This window comes from Anolis carolinensis, chromosome 3 (genome assembly GCF_035594765.1).
Source record: "Anolis carolinensis isolate JA03-04 chromosome 3, rAnoCar3.1.pri, whole genome shotgun sequence".
Classification (NCBI taxonomy): Eukaryota; Metazoa; Chordata; class Lepidosauria; order Squamata; family Dactyloidae; genus Anolis; species Anolis carolinensis.
The window spans coordinates 172,467,459-172,493,627 of NC_085843.1; the positions used below are offsets into that span (position 1 = coordinate 172,467,459).

General features: G+C 39.4%; 1 protein-coding gene and 1 long non-coding RNA gene across 4 annotated transcripts in view; one reads left to right on the top strand and one right to left on the bottom strand.

Annotated features, from left to right (window-relative positions):
* Positions 1–26,169, bottom strand: part of rgr (retinal G protein coupled receptor) — an 86,768-nt gene that overhangs the window by 28,772 nt on the left and 31,827 nt on the right. Inside the window, exon 2 of one of the 3 annotated variants that reach the window (XM_062975815.1) lies at positions 12,140–12,201. In XM_062975815.1, the coding sequence (XP_062831885.1) occupies positions 12,140–12,170 (31 nt within the window). In that variant the 5' untranslated portion in view covers positions 12,171–12,201. Of the gene's footprint in view, positions 1–7,153; positions 7,514–9,032; positions 9,064–12,139; positions 12,202–26,169 lie in introns of those variants that run through there. The other 2 variants (XM_062975816.1, XM_016995001.2) reach the window with 2 other exon arrangements.
* LOC134297661 (uncharacterized) lies at positions 4,298–17,128 on the top strand. Its single transcript, XR_010004483.1, has 3 exons — positions 4,298–5,025; positions 6,063–6,224; positions 15,018–17,128. It is a non-coding gene; the product is annotated as an uncharacterized LOC134297661 (long non-coding RNA).

The following is a 26,169-nucleotide window of genomic DNA, read 5'->3' on the forward strand; positions in this document are numbered from 1 at the left end:
TTTACCTAGAGTCATATAATCCAGTTCAAAGCAATTAAACTGCATTCTCAAACTGCATTATTGACCTCACCAGACAGGGCTTTTTTCAACAGTATAGCCAGTGGAGCTCTAGATGATCCATGAAGCCCACTGGCTCCTAACTGATGATGCAGAAGAACTTCTGGTGGGGCTCCATGGGTTATCTAGAATGGAGCTGGTGTACGCTGTGGCAGCAGCAATAACAATAACAATAATAACTTTGTTTTTGTATCCTGCTCCCATCTCCCCGAGGGGACTCAGGGCGGCTCACATGGGGACTAAGCCCAACAAAATACAACATAATACAACAATATAAAATGCATTCCAAACATAATAATATATTCACCAGGAAGTATAAAACGCCACATCACAGGATAAAAACATAGTCAATGACCAAGGGCGACACAGTTGGCACTTCCTACTTTAGCCTTTAGGGAGACGAATAAGGTTATAGTTGTGCAATATATAAGAGATACTTTTAGCATGGGTTAGTGATAAAGTGCAGATAGCTAGGATAGATAAAAGTGGGGACTCAAAGAACTGTTCATCTAGTCAAAAGTGGCTTGAAAAAACCAAAGGGTTTACAGATTTTTTCAGAATGAAGTTAATGTGGAGGCTAATCTGATTTCTCTCAGAAGAGAGTTCCAGACCCAGGGGGCCACAGCCGAGAAGGCCCTCTCTCTCGTCCCCACCAATCGCATTTGAGATGAGGTTGGGAATGAGAGAAGGGCCTCCCCGGTAGATTGTAAGGTTCATGCAGGTTCGTAGAAGGAGACACAAAGATAGGCTGGACCTGAGCCGTTTAGGACTTTATAGGTGATAACCAGCACTTTAAATTGGGCTCAGACATTAATCGGCAGCCAGTGGAGCTGTTTCAATAGGGGAGTAGTCCTCTCCCTATAATTTGGCTGCTGTTTGTTGAGCTAGTTGAAGTTTCTGAACCATCTTCAAAGGCAGTCTCACGTAGAGTGCGTTACAGTAATCCAATCTGGAGGTAACTAAGGTGTAGACCACTGTAACCAAATCAGGCTTCTCGAGGGGGCTTCCTGTGTTGCCCAGAAAGCAATGGGGAAGCTGCGCAGTCAGTGCTTCCCCCATGGGATCAGCTTCTGGTTGAAGTGTCAGATGCAGGGTGTGGGGCGATGGGTTCCCCATGCTTCACGATGATGGTCACTAGATTCGCCATGATGTGCGGCAATTCCGGTGGCCCATTTGACAATGTGGTATATGGCAATGTAGATGCGGTCTCAGACTAGATCAAAACCATTGTGTTACAGAAGTAGAAATGTTCTGGCATCATCTTTGCACTATGTTCTCAATGGAAGCAATCAGAACCTTCCTATTACTCCAGTGAAAGGTTGGCACTGAGATTATGAAAAGGGGGCAGAAGAGACTCTTGCTGTATCCTCTTTCCCATCTGTTAAATAGAAAATTTTTCCTGATCATGGCCTGACAAAGAACTGCTTATTGAAATTCACTAATGCGTTTCCTTCTCTGGAACTATTTGCTCAACTGTTTTAGCCACACTATAGCTTATCTTACATCCTTATTCAACACAGTGTGTCCTAACTTTTCAATGTACTGAGAGGTATGTGATTTTTCCCATATGGTGTAACATATAAAGGAAAGGGTAAGAGCACCAGATACAAAAGGAAATCAAATGGAGTAGTAAGCATCCAGAGGTCACCTCACTAGTGACTCACACACAGAGACTAAGAAACCAGCAAGATATTTCCTTATAAGGGAAATGTACTTGTGAATCTTCAATAGGAAATGCAGCTACTCACTGTGGCTGGCAATTTTTTTTCACCAAACAAGGTGAGTATAAACTCTGTCCTCTTGAACATACCCTTTGATGCCACTTTGTGGGAGACAAATCTTTTCCTTTTTCTGGTCCTTGTGAGATATTATTGAAGATAGACATGGAACCAGAATTGATAAAGGAAGGTATGATTCAATGGAGACAAAATATTAGACAAACTAAAGAATTAGACAAATGGGAAAAATCTGGACTATATAGTGGAAAGATGATGCCAGAACATAACACACACACAGAATAGCATTCTTATGCACTCTCCCTCTCTCTCTCTGTTTTTATTTCTGTTATATACACACATTTAAAATTAAAAAAGAAGGTAAAGTTGATTTTTAATAAGTCACCTTGTCATTGAAATTCACTTTGCTCAATGAAATCACACTGCAGCTGCTTGGTCAGAAATCATTTGCTCGAGCATATTGAATCAAGTAAGTAGAAATGGTTTTGTTGTGCAGAACCAGGTCCTTTTTCTACTGGACTTAACAAAACAGTCTCCCAACATGCCCCAGTCTTGGCTGGCAAAGGCACATTGATGTTGAATGAGAGTCTTGGTAGCTTTGCTGTCCCTAAGCCTTCTATTCTTATCAACAAAAGTCCTTCAACTGTCAAAGCTCACTATTCCTTTTCTTCGAGGGTGCTTTCTTTGGAATATGTGTAGGGAGCATCATTGCACTTCAACTGCATCTTCATGGTGAAGCTAGCTACTGATATTCTAGAAAAAGAATATTTCATAACCTTATTGTATCTTCAGGAATCCCTTTACATTTGTAATGTAGGTTTCATCTCTTCATCCAATTTTGTGTTTGACTGTATATTTTGTTGGTTTCATTTCCACATGACTGCATCTATTTCAGCTTTTGCTTCAAACTACTAGTCTATTTACATGCTAATCTCTCCAGATTAAGCCTGATTCATAGGATTTTAAAAATTGTAATAAAATGTTAGTTCTCAAATACTGATTACTGCATATATTTATGATGTGGGTTAAATAAAATCTCCCTGAGCTTTATGCAAGTGTGATTTACAGGGACAAATCTGCTAAGACGTACTGGTACAAAGTTCAAAGATCCTTTACATGTGTATTTTTTTACAATGCACAGTTTTATGCATATTTATCTGTAGAGGATATTAGAATATAGAAGGGTCATTGAGAATCAGGTGAAGCTGGAACCAGTTGGGATGTTAGGACTGCTTATTTCTCTTTTCCTAGACTATTTTCTGTAACAAATGCAGGTTGACCCACTTACTATGTGATACATCCTGAATTTTCTGAGTAGATATTAATGAAACAATATAGTGGCGAAGTATGTTAAAGCACTGAGCTGCTGAACTTGCAGACCGAAAGGTCCCAGGTTCAAATCCAGGGAGCTGCGTGAGCGCCCGCTGTTAGGTCCAGCTTCTGCCAACCTAGCAGTTCGAAAACATGCCAATGTGAGTACATCAATAGTGTTCTCTGGCGGGAAGGTAACAGCGCTCCATGCAGTCATGCCGGCCACATGACCTTGGAGGTGTCTACGGACAAGCTCTTCGGCTTAGAAATGGAGATGAGCACCAACCCACAGAGTCAGACATGACTGGACTTAACGTCAGGGAAAACCTTTACCTTTTTATACATTCATAGGTCCAGAATTTTTTAATTAAAAGACTGGGTTGACTTATCCATGAGTCAATATGACTATTACATGCTAACGTTTATTTAAAAAGGAACAACTGAGTTCTCTTAGTGGAATTGTAGAAGGATATTCTTCTCAGGAGTGAACCTAGAAGAAGCAGACACACCCCATTCCCTTTCTGTTGTGATACTATTTCTGACCTTTTTGAATGCCTACACAGGGAAATGGTGGCAGCAAGGGGCAGGTGGGTCTCTTAGGTGGCTTTGGTTCTTTTCTATCTCTGCAGAATGATGCTCAACAAATCCACAGGTCATCTCAATATCCATAATGTTGAGCCCAAAATCTGCCCTCAACTTATACATGAAATTGACTCATACATGAGCATATACCGTGTTTCCCCGAAAATAAGACAGTATCTTATATTAATTTTTGCTCCCAAAGATGTGCTAGGTCTTATTTTCAGGGGATGTCTTATTTTTCCATGAAGAAGAATTCACATTTATTATCAAACAAAAAAAATGAATCTTTATTATATACTGTACAGTAGTTGTCATCACAAACCAGCATAACCAGACAAACTGTGAATCCTATCAAGAATTTCTTGTTACTACCATTATTTCCATGTACAACACTCTATGGTACGTACATTTACCAATCCTGCATGCTCTGGTGTTCTGTTCATTGGGCATGCTTCCAAACAAAAACTTTGCTAGGTCTTACTTTCGGGGAAGGCCTTATATTTAGCAATTCAGCAAAACCTCTACTAGGTCTTATTTTCTGGGGATGTCTTATTTTAGGGGAAACAGGGTAACTATATATGGAGTAGGCCGACATCCTGTCTCAATGGCTAAAGTTTAAAGCTATACAATAATACAGTACCCCTTTGGCATGATATGTAACCCCTCTAGTGAATTGTGCCAATGTATTGTGCAGTACTGTGCAGACTGGCCTGTTTTTTCCATCATGTGATGGGATTTCCCCATTGTGCAATGGGATCCACAGTAGAAAAGAACTGAGTCCCTTTGCGGAGAGAGGGCGGGTTATATGTAAAATGTTTTTGTTGTTGTTTTTGTTGTTGTTATGAAAAGGCCATGTAGTTTGCATTTATCGTTCAGTAGTACTGATGGCATAGCTACATTTCCTCACACCCCCTTGGAATATTGTACAGTATCATAAACTAACATAAGTAATTAATGATAATGTAGGATTACAACAAGATGACACCCATAGTTTGAGCAACTTGCAGCAGGAGCAAGACACAAGGGCCATATCTATGTGCAAACTGGAATTGGATAAGAAAAGCCAGATATCTTTACTGCTTTCATTTATGCATTTTGACAGGGCATGGAACAAGAGTCTATTAATTGAGCAGCCTAACTGCTAACTAGAAATATATTTTTTCAGAAATTATGATGTCATAGAAAAAAAAGATTTCTTCCCGAACTTTTTTGGAGGAGGAATGGAAATTTAATGCAGTGACAGCCAGCATGATGTAGTGGTCTCAGCATCAGACTACAACTTTGAAGACGAGGATTTCATTCCCAGCTTGGCCATGGAAACCCATGAGGTTGACCTTGGGTGAGTCATACACTATCAGCCCCAGAAAACCTGTGATAGATTCCTCTTAGGGTCACCATAAGTCAGAAATGACTCAAAGACTCACACAACAACAAATTAACACTCAATATTAACACTCATATTGAAAGTCACTTTGTTACTTTAAAATATAAAATGTGCAACAAAATTTGGCTTCGCACAAAAGTATGTGTTTGATACATTAAAGGTATAGTATATTTAATAATTAATTACAAATTGATTTTACTTCTTTAAAATATTATCGTTAACAAACAGAGCTACAAGGTTATGAAGTGTAAGGAACAAGCGACTTACAAGGACTTGCTTAACTTTTGAAATTTTCAGCAAGAAGAAAAACAGTTAAAAGTAGAAAAGACCATTAGTAAAACCAAGAAATTTGTTTGTTCTAGTCTCCAGAATGACAAGGAGACTTAAAGCACTCATTCCCATAAGTAGAAGAAAGAAAAGGGAACCAAGATCAGGAATGATAATCCCGTTATATACTGATTTATATAAATGTTTATGTACTACATGATTTTTATAAATAACAGCGAGGGGCGGCGGGGGGAGGGAGAAATTATTTAAGCATGTTGTCTTCAATATCTAAGTCACCATTATAAAACAACATAGCCATAATCCAAGTTTTCCCTTTTGTCTTGAAAAAGGGTTTTGAGGGAAAATGAGGCAATAACAGGCTTCTCCCCTAATTTGTCTGGGATTCTAACCTCCTGCAACCTAGCTCTTCACATCATTTGCTAATCATTTTCCCCATCACAACCACAACCCATAACAGAAATGTTGAGTACACTATAGTATAAAATTATTCAATATGCTCTTTTTCAGCCTGGGTTTCCTTCAGTCGGATGATGCCTGCTAATGTATACTGGACTGGCATCATGAACTGCTTTTCTACCAGTATGGCTCCAGCCAAATGCCTCTAACAACTAAACAACACTACAGATATTAGTTTATGGGATGCCTCCAGTGTTCCATCACACTTGATACAACCATCTCAATATGCTATACATTTTTATCTGCAGATTGAGCTATGCAACTCAGCCAAATCCAACCAATGGGGTTCTAATGCAACCAGGCTGTACCACTTATTGAGAAGTTATATGATGCTCCTCCTACATGACCCTTCCATCACATAGAAGCTCCTTCATATGTATACATCATGCTAGACGTGCTTATAGTTCAAGGTAAGTGCATGAATGGTTGGAAAAATAATGTTAATATCATTAATAAGAATTGGCTTGCTATAACATTTACTAATGCTCACCCATGTAGGACTAAACCCATATCAAGTATAATGAGTCTATCTTTTAGGCCTGGTTTTGGAAAATAATAAATTCTAATTATACTTAAAAATATTAGTATCATATTATTAATTCTTGAAAGTTGGCCTATTTGGACACTATTTTTTTTAATAAAAGGGGGATAGCTCCACATTACAACCAACCTCTTGTTCACCAGAACTGAAGATAAGTTACGGTAACAAAATTACCCGATGCTAAGATTGCAACTCTTAATTTATTTCATTCTCACACAAAAGGATGAAAAATTTCAGCAGCTATACCCCCCCCCCCCCACCCCCGGCATTTTGAGCATTTTGGCAAAAATAATAACTCAAAAAGAATAATATTTTTGTGTAAATAGATTGCATTCTGCGCAAAAGGCAATATTATTTTACAAACTATTCTGTTGCAAGAAAAAAAGATCTGCAATTCAAGCTAGCATGGACAAAATATACAATATATTTTATAATGCATTGAGACATGTTGAAATACCCTTTCTGAACAAGGGTGGAAAAAGCACCCTGATTACATGCCTGATTACATGATTACATATATATTCCATTGCAAGCATGTCTTATCCTTCCAGTCCAAAGCAAATATTTTCTCCTTTTTTATAACTGGGCATGCTGAATGGAGAAAGCAATATAGCAATGTCTGTTAAAGCAAAACCAGTTTGTCAAGGAGAGATAACAAAAAAACAAAACACTGATCCCTAATAAGTGGAAATGTTTTAGTGTCATTTCCATTTGGAATTTTTTACTACTCTATTGTTTGATATTGTAGCAATAATGAGGAGAAAAGCATCTTAGTTGTGACAATTGACTCCTGCTTACCTTCCACCAGCAAGGCAGTACCAATGACAAAGACTTCTAAGTCAGTGAAGCCTTCAGGAACAGGATATGCTGTAGTAACCATATTTGTAGTAAAAATGCCACCTATGTTGGGCTCTCTGCTATAGCTAGTGGACTGTACTTGTCTTTCCTTTGCACTGAATTCTGCCCCCTTTCTCCAGTAGCCAAAACCTTCTTAAAGAGCGAAACCACGTGGAGACACATGAAAGTTCTTATTTAAAAGCTTTGGGGCTTTAAATCCAGCCCCACAATCCCTACAAGAATGCCACTAATAGAATGGACAGTATCCCCATATCCCCCCACCTGCAAAACATATTGCGAGTTATGGCAAAAGGAAAGCATTCACTGATTTTACAACAAGGCCTTTGTAGAGACAAGATTAAGATCACTGTCCACTTAAAACTGTAGCATTGGAAAGGAATTAAGGAAGGTTAGAATGACTGGGAAATAAAATAATATGTAATTGTGGAATGACCTGAAAAAACATACATGATTTAGTATCCAATTAGGTGAAAGGGGACAAAAAGAATTTATGGTGTTCACATTTCTTTCCTATTATGAAAGGGATGTATTTTATTATTATTATTATTATGAAAGAAGCAGTTTTGTTTTTTCTGATATCTGATCTTGTTTTGTAATGTATTTCTTCAGAAGTTTGTAGAGGAACAAACCAAAGTGATATATTCAAGTTGTTTGCTGGGATGAATTAGGTCAAAACGGCCTTACTTACTTAGGCAATCCCTCGTAGTTTGAGGATGATGGTTCTCCATTTCTTGGAAGACGCCTGTGCGTGATTTTTTTTAATGTGTGGAGGTCGGTGCATGGCCTCCAACACACAGTCTTCACAGATTGAGGTCCCAGCAGTGGTGTGATTAACACAACGAGAGTGGCTTCTCAGTCTGTTGCAGCCTTCTTCCGCCTTCACAGCCGTTGTAATCCATGTTAGAAGCCATGTTATCCTCCACCTGCTCCGCGGTTGAGCTCTTTGGGTCTTCGGATTGTTTTTGGTCTGGATCCTCCCCTGTGGCCACTCCTGGGAGTGTGTGACTCCCGTGGTTGTGCCCACAGGTTCATTGGAACACGCAAGCCCCCTCACCACGTCAAGGTGACAATCCATCGAGGGGGATGGATGGTCAAAACGGCCATGGAACTTTGTAACCTGGCCACTATTTTTGTAGTGCACCTACAACCTAATTCACAGAATGTGTTTTAAAATAACCTTGTTTTCTTTTACATAGTCCTATATTTTAAAGTGTTGTCAAAGGAGAGTCATTGTTTCCTCTCTTTGACATGAGTTGTCCAGTCCAAGTATAACTGAAAGATTAAGAAGGGAGGTTGTAAAACTTTAAACTGCCTTGAATAGCAGATTCAGAAGGTATACACAAGGGGCACACCTACACTGACCTGCTATTCCGAAAAGGGGGGTGCAATCAGCTATGTGGTGTCAACATGATACAGGGAGCTGATTTGGGTTAATGTGAGTCACAGCTTTGAACCATGTTAACAAAACACCTTGAGAATTCAGAGCAAACCATGACTTTGGGCCCATGCAAGTTGTGCTAGATACTACAGAGAGAATGAGGGGAAACAGGCAAGCTATTGCTTATCTAGTGTTACATCTAGTTTTGATCTTGAGTCTCAGAATCATCCTGATTTCAAACTGTGATGTACATAGAGGGCTAGAAAACAAATGTGTTGGGTTTACTTTCCTTTGTAAGGTGCCATCATATGTGTCTTTAAGCATTCCCAAATTCCCAATCTCATATCTTTTTAGAAATTAAGTGTTGTTGGTTATGGTCAGCACTTGGATGGAGGACCAAAATAATTCCAGTGGTCTCCATGTAGGACAAAAGAATCTTACCTAAGTTATGCAGAGCCATTGCCGGTTGGTGCTGAAAATAATAAATTAGATGAACCAATGCTGTTATTCAATATAAGACCATTTCGTATTTTTTAAAAATATCTATTTTTACCTTCTAAGGGCCCTTCCAGACAGGCCCAAAATGTGGGACCTGTCTCACTTTTACCTTAATGCGTCAAGTAAAAGACAACTAATGCAGAGAAAACTAGGTTTTCCCAGTTAACTCTACATTAATTAAACTCTTGGAAAGTTCTGGGTGTTAAGCTAAATTCCAGATCTTTCCAGGTGTGGGCCCTGTGGGCATTGACTCCTGGGACCGTTTCCTCAATCCCAGAGATCAATCCTCATAGCCATCCTAGTTTTTCGGGCTCCTTCAGGCCCACCTCCTCCCTGCAGTCCCACATTTACCCCCAAAACTTACCCAAGAGTCCTGCTGGCAGTGCAGACGTCTCCATAGATTCCCCCTGATGTGAGAAAATGGCATGTCAGAAGGTATGTGTGTGGGGAGGCATCGGTAGGACTCATTTTCAAGCACCAGGAGGACTCTACAAAGTGGTCTGAGCTGCTGGCAGGCCCCTTGGGGTAAGGTTGGAGTAGGATATGGAGGGCTGAGGGGTGGCTGGATGCCATCCTGGATTGATTTGGGATGGCATTTAGCTACTCCCCGAGGGAAAGCTCAGGTTGTGGGAAGGGGTAGACTGAAACCTGGGAGAAAGTGGGTTATTTTAACCCACTTCCTCCCAGGTTTTTGGGCAGTGTAGAAGTGCCCTAAGAATGGGGAGAAGTATGTTTGTTTACAAATCTGAGACTTAATGAATGTATGGATGTGAAAATCACACTCTCAATTTGCTGTTTTTCTCTGAAGTCTACCTTTTTTGCCCTTGTTTTTGTGTGGAGTTCCAGGACTTAGGTTGCAGTCTTAGGTTGCATTTACACTTAACCAAAATAATCCTGAGTACTCTGTTTTGGAGCTGTCCCAATACAGCATGGGAACATTCCCAGAGCCTTTTTGATGTTCAGATGGCCATTGTGCGTTGAGGTCACAGCTGATACTTCACTGGCCAAAAACAGCTTCCTTGCAGAGGCTTGCTAGTGACTTTACTTACAACATCATAAGCAATATCACAAGCAAGACAGTAGTGAATCTGATCCAAATCAAAGGGATCACTCTGGAGCTTACTAGAAATTCTGTTTCCCCTTGTTCCAGATTAATGGTATGAAATAGCACTTCTGCTGCAAAACTAACTATGTGTCACGTAGATGCCTCACAGTAGTGACAAGGTGAGCCTGCTTTATTTGGCCCATGTAGACATGGCCATAATCTACACTCACGTATTTAAGTAGTAGTCATTATGTACTACTCTTCTGCTGAATATGAACCTCATGCATCTGTTATTGTGGCTGCTTATAATCCCATTGTGAAATTATATCCTCAGTGAATAAAATTGTACACAAAAGGCACTGACAAATGACTATGCACCACGCCAGAAGCTGCAACTGCATGCAAAATAGTTACACTAATGAAATGTCACTTACACAATTGTGGACTGATTATGTCTGCTGCATAATGGCTAAAAAAGTACATGTGCAAATATAAGAATATTTACCTACAGAATATCAGGCTTTGTGAAATTTTCATATTGAAATAAACACATTTATTTAAATATTTATCCTGGGTTTTAAAAGATTTTAAAATGGGTGCATAGTTTTATTTACCCTGAATTCCTCATACATCTTGCAAATCTATGAATTCTTAGTGCAATATATGTTTCTTCTTCTTCTACAACATGCCTGGGAGGTGGGAAAACATGGGTTTTGTTGAGGCTGTTGAATCCAATAAAATTATTTTCCACTTTAGCATGTTTTGAGGTTGACACACATGTGCACAAAATCATTTATACATTTGAAAATGTACAAAAACACACTTTAGAAAGTGTGGAAATATTTTCATAAAAGTATGAACAAAAATAAGCAAAATTTTCAGGAAGGAAAAAAAATCTCACAACAACCCAACAGAGAACGGGAATGGAAAGAGAATGCCAATTAAACTCTGAGAAACACAAATTAGATTGACAGATTTTTAACTCTCCTCTCAGTGGGTTGAAATCATCACATAAACCTACAGGGTGACCTTGGGCAAGTCACACTCTCTCAGTCTCAGTCTCAGTCTCAATTCTCTTCTGATATATTTAGGTTTGTAGAAATTTATATGCTGATAGCATATTTCAATCCAATGGAAAAAAACTTTTAAACTTTATTAGATTAATAAGCCAACAGGAGATGTCATAGTAGCATATTTATCCATTAATATTGCATTATCATAGGCTTTGTTTTCACCCCCCTTTCTTTCTATTGGAACATAGACAGTTGCATGACTGTTTTTGTAACAAATTCAATCTCAAAAAGTAAGCCCCAAAGAAAGGGCTTTTGTCCATTGTATGCATTCACAATAAAAGGGCTTCAGGCTTGGTTCCTTTCTACTGCACATCCAAGCAGAAACACAGATCTGAAGATGGAAGCCTATTCAACACCATCCACTTACAGACCATTAAAATGGGATTATGAACCCATCCCATAAAACCTTTTAATGTCGCTGTTGCGGATTTGAAAGAGGGGCTTTCCCCATTATAATCTTCACAGAAAAGGAAAGCAGGCTGTTTCACTGAAAGCCTGTGGCTATTACCTAAAATGTCTCTTTCCAGCGTCCTGCATGTGCTCTTTTTTTTTTTTTTTTGGCAAGGTTCAGAATCATCTTGTTTTTATTTTTCCTGAGATCACCTAGTGAAAACCTCACGGGCACAATTCTTTTGCTTCAGCCTTGTACCTGTCCCCTTGTGCTCTCACATTAGTTTTGATGGAGTCCCAGCTGGAGAAAGTTGTTTATGTTTTTTTCCTGTTGGGGGAGCTATTAAACATTTATCACACCAATAAAGTCTGAACAAATACAAAAATAGCCTTGCTGCCAGGGACACATCTGATGCCAAAGATTTTGGAAACTAAGAAAAGTTCATTATATGCAACAATTGGTGTGAAAGTACAACAGTTAGAAAAAAATGTATCCTGGTTCAAAGAAGAACATGAGATTTCAACCTGAATGTGTCACTCACCTATGACTCTGATCTTGTCATTTTCTTTCATCCCAAGCTTACATCACAAAATGTTTAAAGCCCTGAAACAATATAGAAAGTATTACTCATGGGAGTAGGCATAAGGAAAGTGCAGCTTCTCAGCTGCAGATGAACCCCATACTACACCTAGGGAGACCCAGAGCCCCCCCCCCCAATTAAAATTTGATTTTATTAAAATCATTAAAAGTGATTTCACTTGCAAAAATTCTCTTTAATGCATGGAAGCATGCAAAACAGCATTACACCTCATCCCCACAGATATTGCCCTTTCCTCCTTCAAAATGGAGATAGGACGTGGTATAACTTCCCATGGCTATCTTTGGAAGAGAAACAGAAACATTTTGGCACAGGTTCATGTGAAAAACTAACCCCTTGTGAACTACTGCATTAAAAACCAGGAAGATGTGATAATTAGATATCTGTATACATAGTACAGATATCTAATTATCATGTATTTATTATTTAGATAATAAATATCTGTACACATAGTACGAAGGAGCCCCAGTGGCGAAGTGCATTAAAGTACTGAGCTGCTGAACTTGCAGACTGAAAGGTCCTAGGTTCAAATCCCGGGAGCGGCGTGAGCGGCCGCTGTTAGCTCCAGCTCCTGCCAACCTAGCAGTTCGAAAACATGCCAATGTGAGTAGATCAATAGGTACCACTCCGGCAGGAAGGTAACAGCGCTCCATGCAGTCATGCCAGCCACATGACCTTGGAGGTGTCTACGGACAATGCCAGCTCTTCGGCTTAGAAATGGAGATGAGCACCAACCCCCAGAGTCAGACATAAGTGGACTTAACGTCAGGGGAAACCTTTACCTTTACCTTACACATAGTACCAAATAGAAGTGTGCAAAATGATAGAAATCTGTTCTGTTTTTGTTCTGTTTTCATTTCGAATTTTGGGTGCCCCCTCTTCCGGTTCTGTTTTTGAAAGATTCTTCCCAAATGAAAATGGAACTTAGAGTTCAAAATTACAAATCCAAGCAGCCCCCTCTCCTAATCTCCAGGAATCTTCCCAAAAATTTGAAACAAAAACAGAATGGATTCTCACACCCCTAGAACAAAACAACAACAGCCTGGACAGTATTTGATTTACAAAAGCAAATAATTCATTTCTGATCTCCTATTGTAAAAGAAATGCCAACAGTCTCCCACTGTGAGAGTGACAGGGAAAAAAGCAACATCATGTGATAATTCAAAACAAAGATGCTGTTGTCCTTCTGTAATTGCAATTTGCTCACTCATGTGATAAACTTCCTAGAGAATCACTTCTTCAGTCTTTGCAGAAGAGATTTATGGATGTTGATTTATGAAAGAAAAACTATGGGAGATCCTTCTACATATGTTTTAGGAAAGTGAGAGCTCTTCTACAATTAATAGGATTTCTCTTGGTTTTTATGTCATGAAACAGCAGCCCTGTATAGCTCCTTCCTATTTCCCCCCTTAGGGCTACATTCAGCAAGGAGGAAGATATCAAGACTATAAGAAATTGTGACCTTATCAGCTGTAACTAGTCTCAATACAAGCCAGGATAAAGATAAGCAATTCTATAGATATCTAAAACAAATTGGCTCCCAAATATTCCACTGTATATTGGAGTGGCCAATAAATAGAATTCATGATACAGTTATGCAAACAATTGGGACAGGCAGAAGTACATAGACGAAATTCACTGGAGTTCGACAAGGGCAGATAGCAGATTCAGCTTTAATTGTAATGGTGTCCTTAAATGCACCCCTCTCTCTTCTCTAATTAAAGTAAGTAGCCTCTAGTCAAGGGCGGGTGGCAGGGATGAAGAGCTCATGTTCTGAACACAGTTAAAAAAAACAGATTTTTCTGTGATCTGGAGACAGTGTTACATATATACAACTCTTCTAACATATTTTCTATTTCAGAGTACAGCTCTGGTCCACAGATATCAAGAGGTTGTGGACCTCATCACAAAAGCCCATGGATTTGCCACGCATTGTGGCAAGTCTATGGGCTCCTGGTGAGGGGTTTGGAGAACCCGTTGATCCATGCCTGGCATAGTGTGACATGCCTTAGCCCTCATTTCAATGTTCTGTCATGCGCTGGGCCTGTAGCTATTGTCTTTGTATAGGACGTATACTTTATGCCCAGCGGGAAGCCAGGGCGCCTCAAAGAGAGGTTCTTGAGGATTTTCCTGAAAAGGATAGTCCTTTGAGTCTTTAATGAGATAACAAAGTCTTTATTATTGAACAAATAATACATCTTCAAGGAGTCAAATAACACTTCAAGGTTTCCTTAATAAACTGTTGGCCTTTTCAGTCTTGTCCCCAGGGGACAGACAATTGGCTTTGGATAACTGTGCTTTCTCTATAAGAAGAAAACCCCCTTTTTAACCTCTCCCAGGCTGTCTATTATATGGGCCTAGCTGATGTGGGACCCACTACTGATTCCAAATGCGTCTGGGTATCGAGTGGACCTACCAACCAAGGCTTGCAGATGTTTCAGCTGGGGTTGCATGGATCTGTGGTGTTGTTCCCTCTCCGAGGTTTCTTTGGAAACTTTAGGGCTGTTTCCCTCAGGAGCTGTGAGGCTGAGAGGCTGTGAGCTCTTAGCCAGAACCTTTGGGACCTTTCCCCTGGAATTTGTGTTTCTGATTCCTCAGATGTTCTATATCCCCGGATGTTCTATATCCCCAGATGTCACTATCTAGCTCTTAAATTCTGGATGAAAATTGGTTCGGGACCAGGCAGAGATCCAATTCTTTAGATCTATGTACCACTGAAACTGATGTATAGAATGAAACACTAACTGCTGTGCTATTTTTTTAAAAGTAGTGAACCATGCAGAATAATTTTTTTAACAAAACCTTTCTGCTTACATTACAGCTAACAAGCAGAAAGCCTTATTTGCTGCATCCTTGCCACGTATGTCTTGTGACAGAAACCTGTTCTATGCTGCGCCATCCACGTTAACTATGAAAGTCTGTTGTTTCTGTATCGACTTGACGCAAAAGATGTTTGGAACACACAACATGGGCTGCTTTCTTCATTTGCATAATGTCTGATGAAATGACATTGAGAAGAAATGAATTCTTCATGTTTTTAGTCCTTGCAATAGTTCTAACTGTGATAGGTCTGAATTCAAACCTCAACTTATTTACATTCAATTCATGAATCTTAAAAATAGGCCTCCCATTACTTGTAATTCCTTGCACATATTTAGAACTTGGCAAAGTTATTTTTTGGACTATTTTTTGAATCTCTCGAAGAGCAGTTTAGGAAAGTAACCTTTCCAAGCACTGTTTGTTATGAACACACTTGATCTGCCTTGATGCCTTTTTTCTTTGCTATCATTATTGTCCTCCTTAAATTTTCACACTTTGTCTAAAAGATATTATATCCCACCTTTCGGTAAGTAGCTGGGATTCCCAGAACATTTCTTTTAAGTTTTAAAAATCACAAAGTTAGACTAACAGTACAGTAGCAACACATAGGATTTAACAAGAGGTGTTTCCTAGTACAGTAGAGTCTTACTGATCCAAGCTAAACAGGCCGGCAGAACCTTGGATAAGTGAATATCTTGGATAAGAAGGAGGGATTAAGGGAACACCTATTAAACATCAACGTAGGTTATGCTTTTACAAATTAAGCACTAAACTTCATGTTATACAACAAATTTGACGGAAAAGGTAGTTCAATACTCAGTAATGTTATGTTGTAATTACTGTATTTACGAATTTAGCACCAAAATATCATGATATATTGAAAACATTGACTACAAAAATGCCTTGGATAATCCAGAACCTTGGATAAGCGAGTCTTGGATAAGTGAGACTCTATCTATAGAAATTTGTTGGAGATGCCATATTAGAACTGATGTGATGACACAGATGGTTGTACACAAGGTATCTAGGTCACAATAACCAGAGAATCTTGGCCAAAGCTATGTTCTGGGAGTCAGATGTACAATAACCTCATTCTCTGGGACCTTCAAAGAATTCTTGGGAACTTCCAAGGAGTGTTAGTATTGTTATGCTAAAGCTTCTAGAACATAGATAGCCAGACAATTCTTGGCTATATTCTGTACTTCTCCAGCCAATACATGATGTGGAAAAACGGTGAGTAAAGGGGTTTGAGTTAAATAAGCATGTAAGAATGTCCTTGAAAATGACACAATTTTCAAAGATGTTCTCACATCAAGAAAGAAATTGAATTAATGATTTGATATCCCCTGCAGGAATAGAATTAAATCAAAATTACATCCTTAATTAACACGCGTGTGTGGAAATGCGTTGCATTTTTTAAAAAGTGTTCATTTCCTGTATTTGGAAATATCATTAGTTTATTTTTATTGGCTTCAGTGGAAGATCTGGTAATGGTTTCTGCTGACAGCAATTTTTGTGTTATTTAAAGTTTCAGAACAAGCATTCAAAAATCATTTTGTATGATGTCAGAATTTCAGGTGCATAAGGAGAAACCTCCCAGTCCTGTGAGCTGCCCATTGTTTTTAAGACTGTGATGCATTTCTCCTTCTTGCAACCCCTGTCTTGTTGATACTAATGGTATAAAATATTCCATTACAACTCCTCCAACAATCATACTTGACATCCTATAAGCTACATTGGCACCAAGCTGGCAAATATCTGTATATTTTTATTTTATTTTAAATATGTACGTTGTATTTTATGTTTGTATTGTCCGTGTTTGATAAGGCCAACTGACTAATCAATACATTGTTGTATTGTATAACACAAGAATTGGACCTGGGGTGCTAAAATACATAACAATTGTCCATAGGATGGAATGTTACAAATAGTATAAGTTGTGACATGAACCATAAGGCAACAATGTGCTAGAATTCTATCATCTGAGCTTCCTGGTTATTCTGACTGAGGATGATGGGAATTTTGGTCTGACAGATCTGGTGGATGTCAGGATGGGAAAGGTGGCCTTATACCAAGCTAGAAACCCTTTCAGAATATTAAAAAGTCTGTACATCTGGGAGTTTCTCCTTGAAGTATTGATTTCATGTCCTTTTGAAATGTCCTTTTCTAAGTGTCCTTTAATTGCTGTGAGGGAATTAAAGCAACAAACGTGGAGTACTATCAACTCTGCCAAATTGATATATTAGTATTCAGATGTATGTCTCCTCGTCCTTTCTTATGTTAATGCTTTTAGTTATCATAACAAGTTCTAGATTATCACATAAGGTCAAGTGAAACATTTGCAGACTTTCCAACAACCAGCCAGCCATGCACTCTGGGACCTTCATGGTTTGAGGACATACTGAAATGGTAGGAGTAAGACTTGGGTCTGTGTGCTTTGCCCCACTTCACATATAATGTTTAATGACAACGTAGGCCTAGACACATCTGTATCTACATCTACATCTATATCTACATCTTTTTTCTATAGTTGAAGTATGTAGGTAGGCAGTTTGGTTAGCTGGTTTCCACCACAAAGGTTTTTATATGGCTTGATGGATCTGGACCAAATTTGGTACACTCACCCCTCATTACCCAACTTAAAATAATTGAGGGTTTAATTTTTTTTAAAAACTCCACTTTCAGGCACAGAGCAGAGGGAAAGAACAAAGAGGATTGGCTATGGCTATATGAAGAATAGCCACATCATGAGGAGACAGGAAAGCTTGGAAAAGATCACGATGCTGGGGAAAATGGAAGGAAAAAGGAAGAGAGGCCGACCAAGGGCAAGATCGATGGACGGTATCCTTGAAGTGACTGGGTTGACCTTGAAGGAACTGGGGGTGGTGATGGCCAACAGGGAGCTCTGGCGTGGACTGGTCCATGAGGTCATGAAGAGTCGGAGATGAATAAAGGACTGAGCAGCAGCATATGAAGAATTAGTTGTTCCTTGGTGAAGTGGCCCTCTATCATGTTGTTGTCTATTTGTTCAGTCGCTTCCAACTCTTTGTGAGCTCCCTGTTGGCTGTTGCTACCCCCAGCTCCTTCAAGGTCAAGCCAGTCACTTCAAGGATATCATCTATCCATCTTGCCCTTGGTCGGCCCCTCTTCCTTTTTCCTTTCATTTTCTCCAGCATCATTCTCTTCCCCAAGTTTTACTGTCTTCTCATGATGTGGCCAAAGTACTTCATCTTTGCCTCTAACATTATTCCCTCCAGTGAACAGTCGGGCATTATTTCCTGGAGTGTGGACAGGTTGGATCTTCTTGCGGTCCAAGGCCCTCTATCACATGATTGGGAAAGAAAGGGAGTGAAGTGGCTTGGCTGCTGCTAGGTGACATGTGTATTAGGGAAAGGGAGGGAGGGAGGAAGAAAAGAAAGAAAGGCAGAGAAAAAGATAGGAGGGAAAGGGAGAAAGAAAGAGTGAAGAAAGAAAAAGAAGGTAAGAAAGGAAGAGAAAGGAAAGGGGAAAAATACGAGGTTAAGGAAGAAAAGGAAGAGAAAGAAGGAAAAAGAAAGGAAGGAAAGAAGGGATGAAAGGAGGGAAGAAAGAAAAAGAAGGGAAGAGAAAGGAAGGTAAAAAAGGAAAAAGAAAGAAGGGGAAGGTGCATATAGGAAAGCAAAGCAAGAAGGATGGGAGGGAGGGAGGGGGGAAAGAAAGAGAGAAGGGGTATGAAGGAAATAGAGGAAAGAAAAAAAGATGATGATGGTGATGATGATGATAATAATAATAATAATAATAATAATAATAATAATAATAATAATAATAATCTTTATTTATACCCTGCCACCATCTCCCCGTGGGGACTCGGGGCGGCTCACAATGTTACAAAAGTAGCAGCGCAAATACATTAACAATACACACAGTTTAAAACACAAGAAGATGATAAAACAAGTTAAAACAAAGATTTATACAACAGTAATAATATCAATAGTAATAATATCAAACAACCACCAATACAATTCAGTCAACTTCAAAGGTGGGGGGACTATAGCAGCAAAATAAGATAAAATCATTAGATTAAAAATATCCCAGTGAAAGGAACCTAATAACATTCAGAATAGATTTATAATTATAATGAGATCAGCAAAGAGAGCTTGCCTGCTATTGTCAGAGTGTTGTCATTGAGAGATTGTGAGGTAGATCTTCTCAGAGCTGGAGAAGGGATAAAGGAGGCGGGTAGTGGCTCTCCAACACTTGGGCAATGACAAGGAAATTATATATAAGTATCTACACTGATGGGCCCTATTTCCATGATCTATAACCCCCTCCCTTTCATGGTGGAGTTTAGTCGCTATGATGGTATCACAAGAGGATGCAGTCCAGATTGTTGGATTTAGCAGAGGGCTCCCACTTGGATTTCAGACCTAGGGCAAGGAGTTAGATTAAACATGGTTTTCTTACAGCAACCTCTCTCTCCAGCATCCAGACAACCAAATCAGGGGTGATATGCCAACGGGGCACATGTGGCATACCAAAACTCCAAAAGTCCTCCTTAAGGCTTCAAAATTAAAGCTTGTACCCCTTAGAACACTCCACGGGGCACAACAATAAATTTCAAGGCCATTTTGGCATATCCAGACCATTTTGAGGCCCCATGATGTGGCGGCATCTGATTTTGAAAAAAGGGCTGCTGTGGCCTGCAGAGGTTCAAGGATGGTGGAAAATGGGGCAGGTATAGCTCTGAGCCATCCTATAGTTCTCTAAACTGTGCTAGGGGAATTTATTTCATTGAGGCTTCAGATCTTATCTGATCAATTAAGTTAAGCAGGGTCAGCCTTGGATAGCACTTGGATAGTAAAGGCAGTCCCCAAGTTATGAGCAAAATAGGTTCTGTAGGTTTGTTCTTAAGTTGTATGTAACTCAGAACAGGTACTTTTTAGTGTACTAATTCCAGCCATATATATTATGTCATAGCTTTGAGTAGCAAAGGGAAGGGTTAACACCACTGTGGAGTTTGTTTTGTTGTTTGTTCTCCTGTTCAGAAGACTTCACCTCATTTTCTGTCCCTATGATACAGTAGAGTCTCACTTATCCAAGCCTCACTTATCCAAGTTTCTGGATTATCCAAGCCATTTTTGTAGTCAATGTTTTCAATATATCGTGATATTTTGGTGATAAATTCGTAAATACAGTAATTACAACATCACATTACTGCATATTGAACTGCTTTTTCTGTCAAATTTGTTGTATAACATGATGTTTTGGTGCTTAATTTGTAAAACCATAACCTAATTTGATGTTTAATAGGCTTTTCTTTCATTCCTCCTTATTATTCAAGATATTCGCTTATCCAAGCTTCTGCCGGCCTGTTTAGCTTGGATAAGTGAGACTCTACTGTAATCGGATTTTGAAAAAAAATTGGTTGTGGAAACAAGAAGTGGTGATAAGGTTTCAGTGGAAACACCTTTCTCCCATGATGTCTCTTTCAAGAGTGAATGTCATATCCTAGGGTAGGTTTCTCTTACTTCTTCTTGTTTAACTCCCATTTGTAACTATGAGTCATTTGTAAGTCAGATATTTGTAATTCGGGGACTGCCTGCACTTGAATAGAAGACCACTAATGAATACAGGTACATTGCAGGCTATATTTAAAAATTGCAGGCTATATTTCAAAGGAAGGAACTGGCAAAATTTCTTGCCTAAGAAAACACTAGGAAATTCATGGGGTTGTCATCAGTCAACAGGTGACTTAAAGGCACATACACAGAGAGAACCACTTTTAAATTGGTGAATGCTGCATTTCTACCAACCTGATCTTGTTTTTTTCCCACCCTCATGGTTGCCATTTTCTTTGAGATAAGGGAATGTGCTTACATTGCCTAGCATTTGAAATGGAGCTCTTTTCTAACTTTATCTCAGACAGTGTTTCCCAGAAGCATATTCAAAATTGAAGTAGATGTTATAAAATGATTTTTAAAAAATGAGTGTTTATAAAAAGCACCAGATTTTTAAAGCTTCCAATTCCCTTATAGCCATATCTGTTGGGATGTAAGTGATAAAGAACATCTAATGGCAGACTTCCTAGCATCTAAGTATGGAATTTAGCAGAATCTACTGGAGATAATAGCAACATTGTCCTCTACATTAAGACTGATGTCAAGGTGTCAAGTCTATGGATCCAGCATGGTTTGATCATGAGGTTTCAATGCTAGAAATATAGCCATGTTGGGTAAGCCGTGTCTCTCAGAATTACAATGTTTTGTAACAGGCTGTTCTGTTCCAACCTTTACTGGGGATTACTGATTTATGTTTCCAGAATCCTGGGAAAAGATTAATAGTTATTTTTTTCCACACATTTGTGTTCTACATCCAGGATGTTGGCATTCAATTACATATATTACATTGGTGGATTTCCAAGTCACGTTTTGTGGAATGTGACTGATTTTTGTGCCTGATTTTTTTTTTTTTGCTTTGAAAAGTCAATGTTTCACACAGATAGGCAGAAGTGACGGAACACTTGAATGCACCTTGAAGTGATCTAGACTTTTCCATTGGTATTTTTAGTCCAACCTTTACCAGCAGCTTCTTTACAGTAGGTGGTTGATGGAAAGCAATGATAGGAGGCTGATTCATAGCATTCACAAGATGTGGTGAATCAGCAATGAAAAGGTAGTTTTCTTTGATTGTTAAGTGGCAATTGGCAGATAATCGATGGAAATCGACCACAAAAGGCATGGGACACTCACCATTTTTACCTCCTATTTCTGCAGTGGATATAGCAACCCTATAGATGAATTCAGTGACATCCCCTTCAAAGCTGATGATTTGTTTGTTCTTGGATTCATAAATTTCACACATTTAATGCTTAATGTTTAATATGTTAAGGAAGGCAAGAATTTCATTTCAAATGCAGTCAGGCCTCCGCATTAACTGGAATTCGCAGCACAGGATCACAGTGAAATTGAAAAACTGCAAATAAAGACTGCTCTTACTTGAGATAACCCTCTTTATGAAATCCCAGTGCTCTCTGTCACTTTGGCTGATGCAGAGTGAGCAATGGGGAAAATGTAAGCTCCATGTTGCAGTCAGGGACTGCCACAACATGGTGAATTGGGGAGGGGGAATAATAATAATAATAATAATAATAATAATAATAATAATAATAATAATACTCTTACAAGTATTACAAATAGGACTCTTACAAGTAAAACAAGCAGTCAAAGAAGAAGAACATGCCCTGGCAGAATATGTAAAGCAATGTGAAGAACCTGCTTTGATTAAGTCAAAAATCAGAAACTCCTCAAAGCACAGCAGACAAAAAACCAGTACAAGAAAGCCACACTACAAACTAGAGCTGACAGCTGGCACAACAAAACATTGCATGGAAAGTTCCTTGACAAAATTGAAGGAAAAGCTGATAAGGAGAAGACCTGGCTCTGGCTCACGAATGGGACCCTGAAGAAGGAAACAGAAGGCCTGATCCTTGCAGCCCAGGAGCAAGCCATCAGAACAAATGCAATTAAGGCCAAGATTGAAAAATCAGCTGATGACCCAAAATGCAGACTGTGCAAGGAAACTGACGAAACCATTGATCATATCCTCAGCTGCTGTAAGAAAATCGCACAGACAGACTACAAACAGAGGCACAACTATGTGGCCCAAATGATTCATTGGAACTTATGCCTCAAGTACCACCTCCCAGCAGCAAAGAACTGGTGGGATCACATACCTGCAAAAGTATTGGAAAATGAGCATGCAAAGATACTGTGGGACTTCCGAATCCAGACTGACAAAGTTCTGGAACACAACACACCAGACATCACAGTTGTGGAAAAGAAAAAGGTTTGGATCATTGATGTTGCCATCCCAGGAGACAGTCACATTGATGAAAAACAACAAGAAAAACTCAGCCGCTATCAGGACCTCAAGATTGAACTTCAAAGACTCTGGCAGAAACCAGTGCGGGTGGTCCCGGTGGTGATGGGCACATTGGGTGCCATGGCAAAAGATCTCAGCTGGCATTTGGAAACAATAGACATTGACAAAATTACGATCTGCCAACTGCAAAAGGCCACCCTACTGGGATCTGCACGCATCATCCGAAAATACATCACACAGTCCTAAATGCTTGGGAAGTGTTCGACTTGTGATTTTGTGATATGAAATCCAGCATGTCTATCTTGTTTGCTGTGTCATACAATAAAATAATACTTTATTTTTCTATCCCGCCACCATCTCCCCGAAGGAACTCGGGGCGACTAACATGGGGCCAAGCCAAAAGCAACACAAATATAACAGTTAAAACCAACAGATAAGTAAAACGATATCAACACAACATTCAGATACACAGTAGAGTCTCACTTATCCAACATAAACGGGCTGGCAGAATGTTGGATAAGTGAATATGTTGGATAATAAGGAGGCATTAAGGAAAAGCCTATTAAACATCAAATTCGTTTATGATTTTACAAATTAAGCACCAAAACATCATGTTATACAACAAATTTGACAGAAAAAGTAGTTCAATGCATAGTAATGCTATGTAGTAATTACTGTATTTACGAATTTAGCACCAAAATATTACAATATATTGAAAACATTGACTACAAAAATGCGTTGGATAATCTAGAACGTTGGATAAGTGAGTGTTGGATAAATGAGACTCTACTGTAATAAGCAAAATTAAAAACACAAAATAGGAAACAACCATGATGACAAATAGGGAGGGTAATAAAAACCCTATCCCATGTTTCTGGGCCATCTGAGCTTAAGGGATGCAGGATGGTACTTGTGAGAATTGTCTAGTTGGGAACGAACCCAACTATTCTTACTGCCTGTAAGGGCAATATTCAAACTTTCCCTTGGCTTTGGCTAACCTAGGGCAATGCTGGGTTAAGGTGACCTTGCCCCAAGTCATCCCAGATTAACCCTAAGGGATATGTAGCTGCTGCAGGACTTATCCGTACCTACACTAACATAAATGGTCACTGTAGATGTGTCCTTTAACTTCTATGGAATCATGGAGTTGTAGTTTGGTGAAGCACGACCACTCTTTGGCACAGAATGCTAAAGACCTTGAAAAACTACAGTTATAGTATTGAGTCATAGAAGTTAAAGTGGACTCAGTGTATTAATTCTTCAATGTAGTTAATAATAAAATTCAGGCAACCTCATGGTCTCACATTACTGAACAAGACCAACAATGTATATTAGGAAGTGATGCAAAGTGCTGAAGATTCTAATCATCCATGCTTCAGTTAAAAGAAAATTGCACCGGGGGGGGGGGGGGGTGGCATGTGTTTTAAAGATACATGATTTAATTTGACCTGGATTAGGGCCTCATCGTAAAGATCAAGTGAACTGTTCAACTTTGCCTCCGGTGTCTCCGGTGGCCTAGGGGATAAAAGCCTTGTGACTTGAAGGTTGGGTTGCTGACCTGAAAGCTGCCAGGTTTGAATCCCACCCGGGGATAGTGAGGATGAGCTCCCTCTTTCAGCTCCAGCTCCATGCGGGGACATGAGAGAAGCCTCCCACAAGGATGGGAAAACATCAAAACATCCGGGCGTCCCCTGGGCAACGTCCTTGCAGACGGCCAATTCTCTCACTCCAGAAGCAACTCCAGTTGCTCCTGACATGAAAAAAAAAAAACTTTGCCTAGCTTCCAGGAGAAAAGAGAGAGGCAGCAGGGTGAATCTGTCACCCCATGTGAAGCTCCCTCTCAGTGACATTTTCCTCACCCTCCTGGTGAGGCCTCGTGCTGGATCTATTGGAGCCAGCACAACACAGGAAACCTCCCGTGTTGGGGAGAAAGTGTCCGGTGATATTTTCACCCCAGTTGGGGGTGAAACTGTGCCAAGGAACCAGAACTTCCTTTGTTGGAAGTCACATGGCATTGTGGAATGTCCAGTATGGGGCTCCATCTATTAGACTGGATAAAAGCATCTTAGGATGTTAATTTCATCCCATCTGATGAGGTCTTCTGTCATGTTGATTTTTTTTTTTTTACATCAGTTGAGAATCGGTTCTAAGAAATGTGTTGTCCTGTGATCTTTGCAGTACAAGACAGAGATGATAATAACCCAGCACAAACTGTTTTCAGGTTAATGATGTCAGCCCCTTCTACACATGCTTTTGGTGTCCTTTTGTTAATCATTCCAGACAACATAATAAGAACTTTAATGTGTATGCCTAATATAATTTTCTTTATGAATAATTTGAAGGCTAGCTTTGAGGCAGACATAATAGCAAAAATATTTGGAAATATCAAGGCCTAACAGAAGAGCTTTAATCAAGAATAAGCAGTTGGCATCTCTCACTGGCTAGTTCTGGTTCCTTGGCACAGTTTTATCTCACTCCAGGCAGCCCAGTCACATTTTTTTAATCAGACTGCAGTGAACTTTTGTCCACTTTTGGTAAAGAAAAGAAAATATTTTCCTTTTGAAAAAAAAAATCCCCTGAAACCCAGAATCCTCTCTTCTTTAAATTTTAAATGAGTACTGAGCCAGCCAAAATGTCTCTTCAGGGTGATTTTAGTTTGAACTCCATCACATTGTTTTGGGCAACTTGTACTATATGTAAGCCACCCAAATCTCTTTGGAGAGACGGAGGCAGGGTACAAAATAAAGTTATTATTATTATTATTATTATTATTATTATTATTATTATTATTATTATTATTTTATGACACAGCAAACAAGATAGATATGCTGGATTTCGTATCACAAAATCACAAGTAGAACACTTCCCAAGTGTCTAGGACTGTGTGATATATTTTCGGATGATGTGTGCAGATCCCAGTAAGGTGGCCTTTTGCAGTTGGCAGATCGTGATTTTGTCAATGTCTATTGTTTCCAAGTGCCAGCTGAGATCTTTTGGCACGGCACCCAGTGGGCCCATCACCACTGGGACCACCTGTACTGGTTTCTGCCAGAGTCTTTGAAGTTCAATCTTGAGGTCCTGATAGCGGCTGAGTTTTTCCTGTTTTTTTTCATCAATGCGACTGTCACCTGGGATGGTGACATCAATTATCCAAACCTCCCCCCCCCCCCACAACTGTGATGTCTGGTGCGTTGTTTTATTGGAAACATGCAGGAAAGGTGTGTGTGTGGGGGGGGGGGGGGTAAAAATTGAAACACTTAACAATAGTTTTAGTTAAGATTATGTAACATTCA